The sequence below is a fragment of the Lycium ferocissimum genome, chromosome 7, assembly GCF_029784015.1.
Source record: "Lycium ferocissimum isolate CSIRO_LF1 chromosome 7, AGI_CSIRO_Lferr_CH_V1, whole genome shotgun sequence".
In the NCBI taxonomy this organism is placed as follows: Eukaryota; Viridiplantae; Streptophyta; class Magnoliopsida; order Solanales; family Solanaceae; genus Lycium; species Lycium ferocissimum.
In genome coordinates this window covers 60,925,000-60,941,022 of record NC_081348.1, presented here as the reverse complement: position 1 = coordinate 60,941,022, position 16,023 = coordinate 60,925,000, and the positions used below count along the sequence as shown (strand labels likewise).

The 16,023-nt window shown below is 34.1% G+C and overlaps 1 protein-coding gene across 6 annotated transcripts; it reads left to right on the top strand.

Annotated features, from left to right (window-relative positions):
• The first annotated feature begins 5,311 nt into the window (after positions 1 to 5,311).
• LOC132065806 (GDP-mannose transporter GONST1-like) lies at positions 5,312 to 15,484 on the top strand. Of its 6 annotated transcripts, XM_059459354.1 has the most exons (11): positions 5,316 to 5,574; positions 6,509 to 6,966; positions 8,588 to 8,637; positions 8,744 to 8,816; positions 8,902 to 9,041; positions 9,397 to 9,526; positions 10,556 to 10,654; positions 13,903 to 14,057; positions 14,685 to 14,801; positions 14,907 to 15,004; positions 15,289 to 15,484. In XM_059459354.1, exons 4-11 carry the CDS (start codon positions 8,745 to 8,747, stop codon positions 15,351 to 15,353), a joined length of 876 nt encoding a protein of 291 aa, XP_059315337.1. In that variant the 5' UTR covers positions 5,316 to 5,574; positions 6,509 to 6,966; positions 8,588 to 8,637; position 8,744; the 3' UTR covers positions 15,354 to 15,484. The 6 variants fall into 6 exon arrangements, with proteins under 6 accessions (XP_059315333.1, XP_059315332.1, XP_059315334.1 ...); XM_059459350.1 differs by having other exon boundaries at positions 5,312 to 5,574; positions 6,802 to 6,966; positions 8,588 to 8,816; XM_059459349.1 differs by having other exon boundaries at positions 5,313 to 5,574; positions 6,799 to 6,966; positions 8,588 to 8,816.
• The last annotated feature ends 539 nt before the right edge of the window (positions 15,485 to 16,023 follow it).

Here is a 16,023-nt window from a genome sequence, read left to right as displayed (position 1 = left end):
TTTTGCTAGCTAATGCATTAATGCTATTAAACACATGAATATTATGATCACTGATTTCACATAAGATGATTGTACCTATGATGTCCTCAATGATGCATTCAACTGACTCAATACATACATGATCATATCCATTGTCACATAGTTGACTGGTACTTAATAGATTGTAATTAAGGCCATCCCACTAGGTATACTTCATTTATTTCACATGAGATGTTGATAGGAATTTTTCAATAGCCACGACGTTTCCTTTTGCATTATCGCTAAATTTCACTATTCCTCCACCTAATTTTGTGATTGATTTGAATAGTCTCTTGTCACGTGTCTGAACATGCATTGTGAAACTAGTATTTTTCTTTGTAAATCTTCTTGTTATGTTCCTAATAAACAAGGGTTACTTCCTCTTAGGTACCCAATCTTGCTTGAGTCCTTTTTGGTCAGAGAAGAAAGTACTAGCTTCATTATATTTTTTAGGTCTCCAGAATCATACATTCTTATCCACATACCTATATCGAAAATGAGTATTAATATGACTAGACTTACCATAATAGAAACATGAGAAAACAGAAGATTTATCCGTGACTGACTCATTACTCAACTTATCTTTAGTCAGTTTGTCACTTGTAGGTTTCTTTTCATTTGACTTGAATGATCGAGTTGATTGGTTAGTGTCACGACCCGACTAGGGGGCCATGACGGGTACCCGGAGCTGACTACCGAGCGCCACTCATTATGCTAATCATAATACCCCACCTGAACACATATACTCTTCAAAGCAATATATAAATATACATAGGCCCTCAAGGCTGCAAAAACAATATACAAGAATATACAATGTAGTCATCATGGGACATCTACTACCCACACATACGTATCTACGAGCCTCTACTAGAGTGCTAGACATAAGGACGGGACAGGACCCCGTCGTGCCCAAATATATGTACACAAGATAATATCTCACAAATGGCACCTCCGGAATAATGGAGTGCTCCTGTAAATCTGCTTAGTAGCTCCTAGGAATCTGGGCCACCTCCCTATCTACCTGTGGGCATGAACACATCGTCCAAAAGAAAGGACATCAATACGAAAAATGTACTGAGTATGTAATGCATGTACAACAACAAGATATCAAAGAGATAAGGGAACATCAAGTAAGGAAACAACCTGTAACTGAATGTCACTTAAGATGGAATAATGCATGCTAGCTTACATCATAAACATCATCATATAAAGTATACATATATAAGCTGCCCGACTATATAGGTACAGTGTGATCATCATTAGCCCGCGTCCGGGCCTTTCGCGTCCGGGTTAACATCTCATGCCGCCCACTAGTGGTGTACGCCCGTATGCCTACTAGACGGTGTGTATATCGCCCCGCCTTAGCGGTGTACGCACGGCCATATAGGCACGGTATAATCTCATCATCATATACTTATCATAAAGCATGCATAAAAATGCAAGGATAAGCTATAACTCTATCGAGGTGACGTAAGGTCGAGAACCCCCGATTCCATTATGGAGTAGTCATACTCATCATGCCTCACCTTGGAGGAACTAGCATTATAAGGTGAGTGTAACAACAACGAATAACGTCAAGGGACCATTAGCTTTAGAATCTTGGGACGTAGGCTCATCACCATCATTATCATATTCATAACATATCTCTTATCTTTATCTCATGAGAAGCTCTTTATAAACATAGACTCATAGTTTCCGAAATGTAAGAAGGTCATGGAAAAATAAAGGGAATCATGTCATAGGAATCATGCCTTAGAAAAGAAGGGACTAGCCTCACATACCTTGATGTGGCTCTAACTTTATCAATTAAGCACTTTCCTCCAATGTTCACGATTCTACATTCAAGAGAATTCGTACTAAGATTAGATAATCGGAACTATACTTAAGCTTAAGCTAAAGCTAATGGAAATTGGGCAGCATCTCCTTTGTTTCTACAACTTTTTCCATATGATATAACAACTCCCAAACATCCATAACAAAACATTTATAATATCGTAATCAACAACTTCTTCAAGTTCAACGTTATTCAATTCCCACAATTCCTTACCAAAATGATTCATGGCCATAACTATGGCATAACACCGTATGCGTTCTCATATTATACTTCCTTAACGTCATTTGTATCATCTACAACAAGATTTTACTCATAATATATCAAGGGTCATGATTCATGTTAAACTACAATTCAAGAGTACCATTAATTTCACATTTGAGCTCCATATTCTACTTTCTTCCATAATCCAAGTCTTTCAACCCTTCAATATTCTTAACATCATGAAATGACCATAAAACTCACCTTTGATTGTGTAGGGATGGGCTTTTGACGAAGATACTTCACTTGGAGAAAACCCTAGCTCCACTTCCAAAGAATTTCTTGACGTCTAACAACCCTAGAGAACTCCCCTGCACTTGATTTCCTTGAATTGATGATATTGATCTTTGATTTCCCTTGAGTTTTTGTAAATGAAGTGTGTGGAATGTTCTAGGGGTGTAGAGAGAAGTGGAGAAGTTGGAAATGAGAAATTAGAAGTGGGATCACATTTTTATACTTGGGAAAAGTTCAGCCCGTCGGGACTTATATGGACCCTTATACGTTTCGTATAACATTATTCGGTCCGTATAAGTGTCTGTATTTCATCATTAGGGAAAACATCATTTCTGTTGAGTTATACAGACCCTTATACCGACCGTATAAAGTTATATGGACCGTATAAGTGGTCGTATAACTCCACTTTCCTGAAATCATTTCCGTCGTTCCGTTTGATCTCCAATCCGTATGGAACCTTCTTAGCACTTGTTTAACACTTCATTAACAATCTAGGGAGAGTTATAACTCTTCTTCAGGACATCATTAAGTCAACCTTAGTTCGGTACTTTGCAAAACCCTTCCAGAACACGACTTATACTTAACATTCTTCAACGAACTCTCTTCTCTTGCTTCAAACGTCTTTGGAATCTTAATTAGAACCATTAAGTATTACTTCTTACTTGTAGAAACATCATATACTTCTCACCCTGCGTTAGTCTATCTACCATACAACGACATGAAATTTTTCGAGGTGTAACAGTTAGACCTTATGGAACTCCGACTGGAGGATTTGTGCACACTATTAATTTGTAATTGCGATTTCACAACTTATTCTTGAAGAAGGTCTCTCTCAATTTCACAAATTTCTAGTTTGATTTCCCAATCTTTCTTTTCTCGTCTAATTCTCTTATGTCCATCAAGAACTTTTTATAAGTTTTCCAAAGCTAAATCTATGAAATCTTGGAGTCCATTGCATTTATCATAGTCACAAAGGTCTCACCTAGAGCCACACAACAAATATTAGCAACTTTTGTGATTTACATTCTCATCACTCCAGGCTCCAAAAAATTTCTTCTCTTGATAGCTTCTGGATGATTTTCTTTTCAGTTCTGACGATCGACTGCCACACTCATAGTATTTTCGTCATTCTTTTACTTTGAACATGAAATTTTAAACTTGTAACTCTGTTCACTCTATCATATCTTTGCGATTCTCACATGGTGGTATTATTGAAAGATGTTGTAGTTTAGTAACTGTACATATTATTGCAAGCTTTCTTGCATGCAAACTTCACGACTTTGCATCAACAAATACAATACATTCTATGTTCTTCTTTGACCTATATAATTGTCCTATATGATTGAGTTAAAAGAGCTTTTCAATAAGTTATATCAGTCTTGATCTACAAGAGAAAAATTTATTTAACCCTTTTAACTTTTGGGATCTGAGAAACGTACAATACCTTCTTCCTATTTTGAATGCGACACAAAATTCCCTTGATAAGAAAATGAGCCAGTCATTGTTGGTCTATTAAGAAAAAACTCATGTTCAAATTTCACAGATAACATTCAATAGACGTTTGACCAAAGGATTTGGGGCTATGATTTGAAGTTTTGATTTAAAATCCGCGTTTGCTTATGAAATGTGAATAAAACCTACTTTCATGATTTGAAATCTCAAATTTTCCAAAAAGTCCAATTTCGAATTCCAAGTTGTGATATTAATTTTTTAAAAATATAAAACTTGATGCATAAGTTTATAGTTTGCAAAAACAAACCCATCATTTTTTTTAAAAAAAGGTCTCATGCTCGATCTACGTGAAGAGATTGTTCGTACAATGGAGTATTAAAGAATAGCTAGTTACTACTATTGTTGATTTATTGGACCAACGAATCTTTATAAAATTATGTGTATTTAAAGGTTTGTAATAACATATAATCACAAGCATTTATTTATAAAAGGAATATGGAGATATGAGATTATTAATGCAGCGCCTTAAGATATTTCGATACCTTATTTACGAACTATGTTTTACTCATTTGGTAAGATTGTATAAGAGATAAGAAAGTTTTGATAGTTTTCACAAATTATGTGGTTTTCATGTTCATGAGAAAAAAATAAAACTTGAGAAATCCAAATTCCATGTTCAAACAAAATTTCAACTACAAATCAACCTAATTTAAGTAGGCGTTTGGACATGCGATTTCATCTTATGAAATGAAATCCCAAATCATCCAAAAAGGCATGATTTGGGATTCCAAATCATTATTTCAAAATTTTTAAATGTAAAAGTTGACCGATAAGTTTATATTTTGTAAATATAGATCCAAAAGTTGGTAGATATATTTACCAATCATGTTTACCAACCATTTATATCAAATATTAAAAGATCTACAAGTTGGAAGGATATTTATAACAAATTCACTCTTACCAACCATGTGGGAAGATCATATTAAAGAGTAGTTAAACTACAATTCATGTTCAATTTTCCATTTTATCGAACTAAAGTTTGATTAATGATATTGTATTTTTTAGAAAGGTTTTCTAATAGCGTATTAATTTTGTTATGAACTATGACTTGCTTATTGGTAAGATAGTATAAGAATTGAGAAAATTTTGATGATTTTCACAACTTGTGAGGTTTTTATGTCTATAAGAAAAAAATACAATTTAAGAAATTCAAATTTCATGTCCAAACTTCAAATTATCATGATTTTATCTCATGATTTTAAATCATGTCCAATCGCTTCCTAAATGATTTGAAATCATGTACAAACGAGCCTCAATATAAGTGCAAAAAAGAAATTTTACTAAAACAAGAAAGGGTTGCTAGCTAATGAAGTTGGGGATTTGAAATGTTTGACTTTCAAACGTGAGTCTTTGACTGTGTTTTATCAAACATGCCTTTTGCCAAACCCACTTTCCACTCTTTCATTGGCATTATACCTAAAAATAGTCTGGCCAAACAAACGACATCGTTTACAAACTGAATTTAAAGTGACACTTCTCTGAGTCAAACAGAGATATTCCACTCCTAGCCAATTTTTTGGTGCCCTTTTTGAGATTTAAAACAAAGACAAATATATTGGCACTCTCTTTACTTACATCTCTTCTTTCCACATACTATATACATATAAACAATTACATATCTTTAAATTTTTATTATTATTTTAAAGCTTATATGGTTGCTTGTTCTTTTTTCATACAAATTGAGGAGTTGACAAGCCTTTATTTTGGATGAATCCAAGGTAATTGAGTGACTCTTCTGATCAGATATATCATGTATGTATATTATTTCATAATGGGTCAATTTTATTTTCTTTTATTTCCTTAAAGATTCTTACTTTCTTGAATTCTGGATTGATAAATGAGATGACCCTTTGGTCTTGTTACTTCTAAATGAGAAAGCTTGTATCTTTTTTTCCCTTAACTAATAATTCAAGTTTACCCTTTGCTTCTTTCTTGGTTTTAGATGTATCTTTGAGATGATTGGTGTGTCATATCAGTTGCAAGGCTTTTTGAAAAAGAAAAAAAAAAAGAAAAAGAAACAAACTTTGAGAAGGAAAAGGAACTGTTACTGTTTGATTGTTTGTCTGTTGTATTACTGTTTGTGTTGCATCCTATTCAGCTACGGTAAAAAAGGATAGTGCCAATTTGCTTGTTTGAATGTCAAAGCTAACAGCTTTGTTACTTGAGAAACTTTTTAAGTAAGTTTTTAGTTTGAGTCTAATTTGTGAAGCAGTAAATAAGCCAAACATAAGTTTCTTGGCTTCCTTTTCCTTTAACTTGGTTGAGTAGGTTGGCTGTTTTACTCTTGTATTTTTTAAACCTGTTTTGAAAAACGCTTTTCTTGAGCCGAGGGCCTATCCGAAATAGTCTTTCTATCCCATATTTGTGTAGGGGTAAGGTCTGCGCACCTCGCCCTCCCAGACCCCACTTGTGAGATCACACTGGGTATGTTGTTGTTGTTGTTGTTGAGTAGGTTGGCTGTTAAGAGTTCGGGTTGTGATTGAGCTCGGGTTTTGGGCATATCTTTGCCTGCAATCACGTGTGTGCTAATGTATAGTCTCTTTCAGATGGACAAATTTTAGATAGTGCTATTCTTTTTGGCTAATCTTTATGAGGCCAGTAGACTGAAATTGTACATGTATTGGGGCTAAGCAGCCATTTCCTGATTCAAAGTTTAGCATGGACCTTCTCTAGTTGTTTTGGCTGATGTTGATGAACGTTATTGGCTGGAATAGTGCACAATAAATTTCAGTAACAAGGGAAGTTCCAGTCTTAGTTTCCTTCATGTTAAATCTTTCTGAGTTCGATTTTAAGCTGCATTCTGATATTCATGCTTTATATCCGTGGAATCCAATTTTTTATGCTTCGTATATGATGAATTCCTATGGTTGGTGTCTAAGTTGCAGCCCTCTCTGCCACTTTATTGAAGCTTATAGCCTTATTCATTTTCTTTTCAATTGAAGAAGTTCACCCGTGGCTGCCTCTCTGGATTCTCCTGATCCAGCTTTGGAAAGGGTTCTTACAGAGGATAGTAATAACAGTAGCCAAGGCGGGGAAAGAAACTTGTCAGCTCATCAACCAATTTTGCTGGATCAGGTCTCCGGTTCTTTCAGAAGAGAAGTAGTTAACAGGTGCACTCTACTGATGCCATTATCATCTTCCTTTTTCTACATTTTAACTGTCTTTGATCATCCTCCTTCAAACTTACAAGGGTTTGTTTCTTGTCGGTGGAGCTTATTAACGATCCTTGGTGATGTGTTATTTTCTTGTTGGTGGAGTTGTTTACTGCTAAGTACTAATACATTTCATTCAACTTCGTAGTAATTTAATAGATAAGATAGCTGCTACTTTATCTAGGTCTCTTGGAGATTCAACTGAGTTTACAACTGAGAACATACCTGCTATATGAAGATTTATATTTTTCATATGTCGATAAACATAGGCTTCAAATTATGGGAAATGTAGTGCTTCTAACACTGTTTTCTAGTTTGGGTACAAGTCTTCATTTTGCATTATGTTCTCGAACTAGTGGATGTAGAATTGGAGCTTCCACTATCACTAATATATTTCCTAGTATCTACATGTGTATAAATTGCCCAAGGAACTGCATGTCTTAATGTTTGCATTCAGAAATCTTAGTCTGTTTGTCTTCAATCAATGTTTGGAATTATAAATTTGTGGAAGCACAATTAAGTAATTACATGTATGTTCTGTCTAACAACTTAAGCTTTAAGATGAGATGGTCACATATTACAACATGGTGTCAGAGTAGACAAGAGGTCTGGGTTCGAGTCTCCCCATCACCATTATTATCAAAAAGAATTTGCACGAGCTTGGCCCATGAAAAAGGCCCGCATATGAGAGGGGGTTTTGAAGCATAATTAAGTAATTAAATGTGTGTTCTGTCTAACAAATTAAGCTTTAAGATGAGATGGTCACACATTACAACAAAATGTAATTTTTTATTCTGTGTTTCTGCAGAACGCTGCATTGCAGTGGGTTCTATTGTGGTTCAAACTTAACTTTTGAATATATGTATACCTGTATTGTTGCTTGCTTCCTTGTCGTGACTTGCTCGTTCCCAACTATATAGGGCCTTCTCAACCTGCCTGGTTCATATACCAGTTAATCCTACCTCGCTTTATGAAACCGTTTTGTGTCAGTTACTGATGCCAAGAGAATAGAATAAGTTTTTGCAGGGATTGAAGTGGCAATAAGAGTTCAAGCATCTTTCTTTTAGTGGAAAGAGGATAGTAGGTTGTGTGGGGGGGGGGGGGGTGGGGGGTGGGGGAGTTCATGCTGTGTTTAGCACTCATCAATTTTGCACATTCTCAAGTGGTCCGTTCATATATGCTAAAGCATATGTTGTGTCTCCGAATTACAGTTGGATGAAGGCTAGGTTTTCTCCTTAAGTTTCCTTTTTGCAGTACTAGGGACTCTAATAGGCAGTTGCGCATTGGTTTTATTTGTCTCAACAACAAGAACAACATACCTAGTGTAATCCCACGAGTGGGGTCGAAGGGTAGAGTGTATGCAGACCTTAACTCTACCTTGGGAGTCAAAGAGGCTGTTTCCAATAGACCCGTGGCTCAAGGAATTGGTTTTATTGGTCTGTTGTTTGTTTTTCTTGGTCAAGTCACAAGTTTTGACTAAGTATGTTTCAAGTGGATCATCTAAAAATGATGGTCATACCAATGAGAAGAAATTTTATAACTTACTATATTGATGTTATTCGTTTTTGATTGCCTTCAGATCTCATTCTATGAAGGCTGTAAATAGGGATGATGAAGATTTGGAAAATGGGATGTTGGAGAAAGATACAGAGAAGTCAGTACGCAGCAATAAAGTTGTTACAGTACACAATAAGGCCTTGCTATCTGGAGTCGCTTATTGTATTTCTTCCTGTAGCATGATATTAGTGAACAAGTATGTACTTTCTAGCTATGACTTTAATGCGGGGATATCATTGATGGTCTATCAGGTACTTCCCGATCTTTTTTATATTTTTGAGCTTATTGAGGTGTAGAGGTAGGGTAATGACAAATAATCTTTGACCCTTTATTCAGAATTTTGTATCAGTGGTGGTGGTTTCTACCTTGAGATTTTTTGGGATAATTTGTATGGAACCACTCACTTGGCGGCTAATCAGAGTCTGGTTGCCTGTTAATGTTATATTTGTTGGGATGCTTATAACAAGTATGTTCAGGTATAAGATACTCCCTCTTCGTGTTTGTTGTGCCATGAATTTCATTATTTGAATGTGCCTATTGTTTTATATAAGATTATATATATTGGGAGTAACAGATTTCTGGTTCGAAAGTTCACAAATGCGTTAGTTTAACTACTTCAAATATTAGGGCCTGGCAAGGTGTTCAAATGGTTTCTTTTCGCGGGTCAGTTCTATGATCCAAAAATAGAAGCAATTTCTTGTCCAATTTGAGGAAATAGGAACAAAATGGAAATAAAAACTCGCAGGAGCAAGTTCTAAAGGTCGAGCTTCAAAAAGCATGTGACGATGACTTGGCAGAATAGCTTACTTATAATTGTCTTATTTCCTGCAGTCTAAAGTACATCAACGTTGCTATGGTCACTGTCCTGAAGAATGTCACTAATGTGATAACTGCAGTTGGTGAGATGTATTTATTCAACAAAACTCACGATAACAGAGTTTGGACTGCTCTTTTTCTGATGGTATTATAGTAGCTTAAATAGAATTTTTGCTTCAATGTTTTCTTGTAGTAAAAGTATTGTAGTTCTGCTCTTTCCACTTGCACTTGACAGCACCACAGCTTAGAGTGAACAAGATAGCATGCATCAAATCGTCTATGGTTGATCAAAAGCAGTTATTACTCTGGGCTTTACATTTTCTTCTTGTCACTTGGACATAATACTCTGCTATTATTTCGTTTTTGTTTTTCTTCTGCGAGTCTAATACGCAACAATCTAAAGATAACTAGTATAACAAGGTCGGAACTGTCTACTAATTTTTTTTTCAAATCTGCATCATGTCCATTACTGATTCGTGGCCAATCAAATGCTACTCTGTATTGCTTCTGATATTATTAGAGTGATTCTAGCCTCTTTCATCCCTGTACTTGTATAAAGTAATTTGTTAAGGATATGTCTCGTCGCTTCGTATTCCAGAATTTGCATTAGCATTCCTTTTTTAGATAATTAAAGTCCAATGCGTTTCGGTGATCTAATTTACAAAATAGCTAGCAAATGTATAGGTTTTGTATATTTAAGTATAAATTTGCAGATAATATACATAATCAATGTACTTGATTAAAAAAAAAAAATACATAATCAATGTATATGTGTTGTATATTTTGGCTAGCGCCATAATTAATTTTGTCTGATGGGACCAAAATGAATAAATCCTGAGCAAATGCAACTTACGATTATGAATAGTGTGACGTCTTTTTTCGAGCATTACTTCTGATACCAATGGTACTTCTGGTATGATTAGTTTTATCATATCAAGCCCAAAAGTATTTGGAAGTCCGTCTTCAACCTTATAATCATCATGACTCTTACGTCATTTGACTAGAGATGCATATACTGGAACTAAATTTGAAATATGATGCATTTGTGAGATTATAATCATCATGACTCTTACGTCATTTGACTAGAGATGCATATACTGGAACTAAATTTGAAATATGATGCATTTGTGAGATTACAGTTGTAGAGATGTAACTCTTCAGTTGTGCTTTGCAGATTATTTCAGCAATTACTGGAGGAATTACTGATCTTTCTTTTCATGCCGTTGGTTATACATGGCAGATTATAAATTGTTTCTTGACAGCATCATATTCTGTAAGTACATCTTTTTCTTGTCGTGTTTCCTTTTCAGGGTGCTATATTATCTGGCATTTGTTTCTTCTGGGATTATAAACTTCGTGAAATTCGTGATTTTCCTTATAGTTGTCAGACATTTGAACTTTAGATAGAGGATATAGCATAGAGGGTGTTTGGCTAAACTTATAAGTTGGTCAAATTGACTTTAAGCACTTTTTAGCTCATCTCTGTGTTTGGTAAACACCAAAGTACTTATAAGCCAAAATCTGCCAAAAGCCATAAGCTGGTCATCCCCAAGGTATGGTTTTTCAGCTTGTAAGCACTTTTGGTTTGACCAAGTATTTTACTACTTTATCCTTAATATTTTTCTAATTCTCAAAATATCCTTGCCGAAATAAAACTCCTAACTCTCTCTTTACTCTGTATCTGTCTTTCCTCCTTTTGTTTTAGGGATAAAGGCACCACTCTCTGCCCACTCTCATATGGGAGAGTGACATACACTCTCCTTGCCACATGTGTATTTATTTGTTTTTTTTTTTTTTAATTTTTTCAGCTTACGTGTCAATTTTTTTAAAAATAAAAATAAAAAACTGAATTTTCATTAAAAAAAATGAGTTTTAAAACCCGTCTTTTTTTAATTTTAAAATTTGATTTTTTTTAAACCCATTTTAAAAAAAAAAAAAAAAAAAAACTAAAAACATGGATTAAAAAACTGAATTTTCTTTTAAAAAAAGGATTTTTAAAACCCTTTTTAAAAAAAAAAAATGAAAATTTGTTTTTTTTTAAAACCCGTTTTTGAAAAAGAAAAAAAAACTGAAAAATGATTTTTTTTTTTTAAATATGGAAAAATGGATTTGTTAAAAATATGGAAACTTGATTATTTTTTTAAAATGTCTTAAAAAATCTTGATTTTCATGATTTCATTTTCTTAGGACACTTTTATTTTTCAAATAAAATCCGGAAAAGTGCTTTTCTTGCCAAAATGTGAAAAAAATTGAATTTTTATAAAATTTTGAAAAAATTAATTATTTTCTTAACATGTGGAAAACCCTTTTTTAAAAACTAAATGTGGAAGACTAGATTTATTTTCAAATTTTAAGAAAATGCAGATTTTTAAGAAAAAAAATTAAGTTTTCCCCTTTTTTATGTTTTCACTCTCTCAAAGAGAGTGAAACACACTCTCTTTGCCACATCAGCGTTTAGGGGGGTAATTATTCCGTTTTAAATAAGTTTAGGGGGTAATAGGGCCCGGGGAAAGGTAAGGTGTGTGTGGGTGTATAGTTCGGGGGGTAATGGTGCCTTATCCCTTTGTTTTACAAGGATACTTTTAAATTCATAATTTTCTGCAAAAAAGTTAAGGGTATCTTAGTCATTTTAACAATTTCAGCTTCTAATGAAGTAGAACCGCAAAATTTAGATTACACCTATTTCAAGTTTATATGAGGGGTCCTATTGTGAAAATATCTGATGGGAACATATCGCCTTGTAAACTTTAAATGCGGAAAGTGTATTTTGCAGTAACCAAATTACCACATACCTCATATTGTTACCATCTCAAAAAAAAAAAAAAAAAAAGAGAGAGAGAGAGAAAAACAGTATACCTCTTTATGTGCTCTCAATATGAAACTAAAATGATGATACAGTTTTGATCTTGTAATGTTAATTATGGTAATATTCAACTGATCAAAAGAATAAACTTTGCTAACTGGATAGAGCAGGTCCAGCCTTATAAGGAAAAAAAAGAAAGAAGTAAGGATCCGAGTCTGGTCTTAGAGACTGGTGCTTTTACAATTTACATGATACAAGCTAGTGCTTTATTTCATATGATCTGAATGAGTAATTCATAATCTTGAACCGGAAGATCTAACGTTGACAGTTTGCAAACAAAATTTTCAAGTTGCAAACCTAAGTTTCTTATTTGGATAAGGGCAAAGGTGCAAATATACCCTCAACTTTGCGATTTAGAGCAAATATACCCCTTGTTACAAAAATGGTGCAAATATACCCCTGCCGTTACAAAATGGTGCAAATATATCCCTGCCATTACAAAATGGTGCAAATATACCCCTTTCACTCACGGGTTTTTAAAAAAGAAATCATTTAGGGTATTTTTTAATTAAAAAAAAATGTCACGTGACTTTAAAAAAAAAGTGTACCTATTGTTTTTTAGTAGATATATTTTTCTAAAGCCACATGGTAATTTTTTTCTGGCGTGTCGAGTCTGTTCATTTAAAAAAATATCTCCGTGACTTTAAAATAATAAGTCTACCCATTCTTTTAAACGAACCAGACCCGACACACCAGAAAAAAATTACCATGTGGCTTTAGAAAAATATGTCTACTAAAAAAAATAGGTAGAGTTTTTTTTAAAGTCACGTGGCATTTTTTTAATTAAAAAATAACCTAAATGATTTTTAAAAAAAAAATCCCATCACTGAAAAGGGCATATTTGCGCCATTTTGTAACGGCAGGGGTATATATACACCACTTTTGTAACGAGGGGTATATTTGCTATAAATCGCAAAGTTGAGGGGTATATTTGCTATAAATCGCAAAGTTGAGGGGTATATTTGCACCTTTGCCCTTTGGATAATTCTGAAGTCTGAGACATTTGCTGAAAGATTTTAGTAAGGATCGTTTAGTATAGTTCTCTTCCCGTGTCTGTGAGAATCAAATTCAAAGCTCCTTCATGATTGTCTTCTATAATATCAAAATTGAGAACTGCTTATTATTCTATTCACCCTTTTGAACCTGTAAATTAAAGAGCCAAAGCTTCAGCTCAGCTTGTTAATGTTCAAGTGCATTATTGACTTGCCTCTTTTAATTATATGTAATTACATAAAATAGGATACTGTAGTTTAACTATTCAAAATATAATTTTCTTGTTATTTATGTGTAAAGATTGCTAACTATGCATATAATAGATTTAACTTTACAGTCCAGGTAACAATATTTAATGTTCACAGCTTAATTCTTAAAATGCATTCATTCGAAAATATACATACATTTCTCAAATAAATATACAATTTGATCTCGAAATGAAACTCGAGCTTGAGCTTTGCTGAATTCAAGCCTAGTTAGATTGTGAACTTGTCCCTTATTCCCGTGCTCTTCTTATCCCATTTGTTTGAGACTACATTTTATTTGATCTACTAAATAGACACTTGAAAATTTCTTAACTTTCGGTGCATCTTCTTCAATATGTTGACCTGATTTCCCATGCTAATGCTTAAATTAATTTTTTTCTTAAAAATCTTCTGGTGCAGTTGACTCTTCGCAGGGTGATGGACACTGCCAAGCAAGTGACTAAATCTGGGACCCTGGATGAATTCTCCATGGTCCTGTTAAATAACACTCTTTCACTGCCTTTAGGCATTTTTCTTATATTATTATTCAACGAGGTGGACTATCTTTCTAAAACGTGAGTTTTGGTTTCTTAAAGTAGCAACTTCATTTCCTCAATTTTTTATTTATCTTGACCGTAAGTAGTGACCTTTCTTTGAGGCATACACATCACATGTATATACATGCTTCGTGCCTATTGTAAAGAGATAATTACAGTCCAATTTACAAAAGAGCCAGCAAATGTATAGGTTTTGTATATTTAAGTATAAATATACATATAATATACATACTATATACATATAATATACATAATTAGTGTATAGGTTTTGTATATTTTGGCTAGCGCCCGTAATTAAGTTTGGCCGATTGACCAAAAGTGAAAGAAGCCCAAAGGAAGGAGAATTCCATATTTTTTCAAATCTCTGGGGTCCTTTTTTCCCTTGGGTCCTTTCTTAACTTGAGTCCTAGTTATCATTTAGTCAATTTAGTTTGTAAGACTTAAGAGAGAAAGTTGTGCTGGTTACATTAGTTGGCTTCAGAAGATCCTTCAAAATTGCCCAATTTAGTTAATAGACACTTCTTAAGTTATGGAGCTTTCTAATACTATCCTTGTGCCCTCAATATTCAGTTCCAAGTGGTTTCTATTTTATCATAAGTGAATTCTGTTTGATTGAAAAATTTGCTACATGTATCTTTATGGCAGACCACTATTACAATTGCCAACATTCTGGTTGGTGGCAACCTTTAGTGGATTTTTGGGCTTAGCTATTAGCTTCACATCCATGTGGTTTCTTCATCAAACAAGTGCCACTACTTATAGGTAATGGTTCTTTTCATCTGAGTACACTTCTTCATTTTTTTCTTTGAGTAATTTGACACTAAATGTTTCCCTGTTCGATTTTTATTTGATTTTCGCATTCTGCAGTCTTGTTGGGTCACTAAATAAGATACCTCTCTCTGTTGCTGGTATTTTCCTATTCCATGTTTCAACAAGTCTGGAGAACTCTGCCAGTATATTCTTTGGTGAGTGCTTGCTCCTTCTCTGTCTTAGTATGTTTCTTAATCAAAGATGTGTTCCATTTAGTTAAGAACAATACGACAACTATTATGCCTCAATTCCAAGTAAGTTGGGATTGATTATATGAATTCTTACTGTCCATGTTGCTCCATTTAAGCTCATCCATATTCTATGTTGTGAGGATTCGTTATAATTACATTAGATTTACGTTGGTTGCCAGCCTACTACAATCCTCCTATTTTATCCAGTCGTTAAAACAGTGTTAAGATAAAAGTCTTGCATTTTGCAGGCCTCTTGGCTGGAGTGTTTTTCGCCCGAGCAAAGATGCAGGAGAAACCTCAATCTCGATCCTGAAAGTCGGAAACCAACACCCTTTCCTTTGTAAATTATCTCTTTACTTAAATTGTAAAGCTTGTTGTATGCTAAAAACTATGACATGATCAATCTAATCAATTGAAGAGATAGATCAAGATTTTCATTCATCATTGACCTGTCTATTCTGATACTAAACCTCTTTACTGTGGATTCTGATTCTTGTACTTTCCTTATTCCTATTGATCATATGATAGATTTGAACTCATTTTCTAATTTAAGTTTTATAAGTTTGTCAAAGGACAATTTTTTAATATGAGAATCTTGAAAATCTTCCAGTGTTTATTCAGTCTTGTAATCTTTCTTGAAGGAGCTACGGTTGTAAGTATTCTTGTAAAACCAGAAAATGCTAAGTAAAAAATCTTTTCTCATGATTAATGATCTCTTTGTACAATTGCCGAAGCCCAAAAGTATGTGAAACACAAGAGGATTGTAAATTTAAACTTATGAGTCAACTGTTAGTGTACTTAGTCGACTCCCCTGCAATTCTCAAAAGCCAAGTTAGCAGATAATTAATCGTAAGTAAATGTAATGCAGAAAGTAAATGAAAACAGAGAGTTTTCTACTGGTTCGGATCACCGGTGTGGTGCCTAATCCAGTCCCCTTGGGTTACAAGGGTTTCCTTAGAGCCCTTCAAGTAACTTGATTACAG

Bases quoted from the DNA above. Each gene is read 5' to 3' on its own strand.
- LOC132065806 (XM_059459349.1), top strand. The intron at 14,058-14,684 runs GTGAGTTTTGGT...TCTTTATGGCAG, and splicing joins GTGGACTATCTTTCTAAAAC to ACCACTATTACAATTGCCAA. The intron at 14,802-14,906 runs GTAATGGTTCTT...CGCATTCTGCAG, and splicing joins ACAAGTGCCACTACTTATAG to TCTTGTTGGGTCACTAAATA.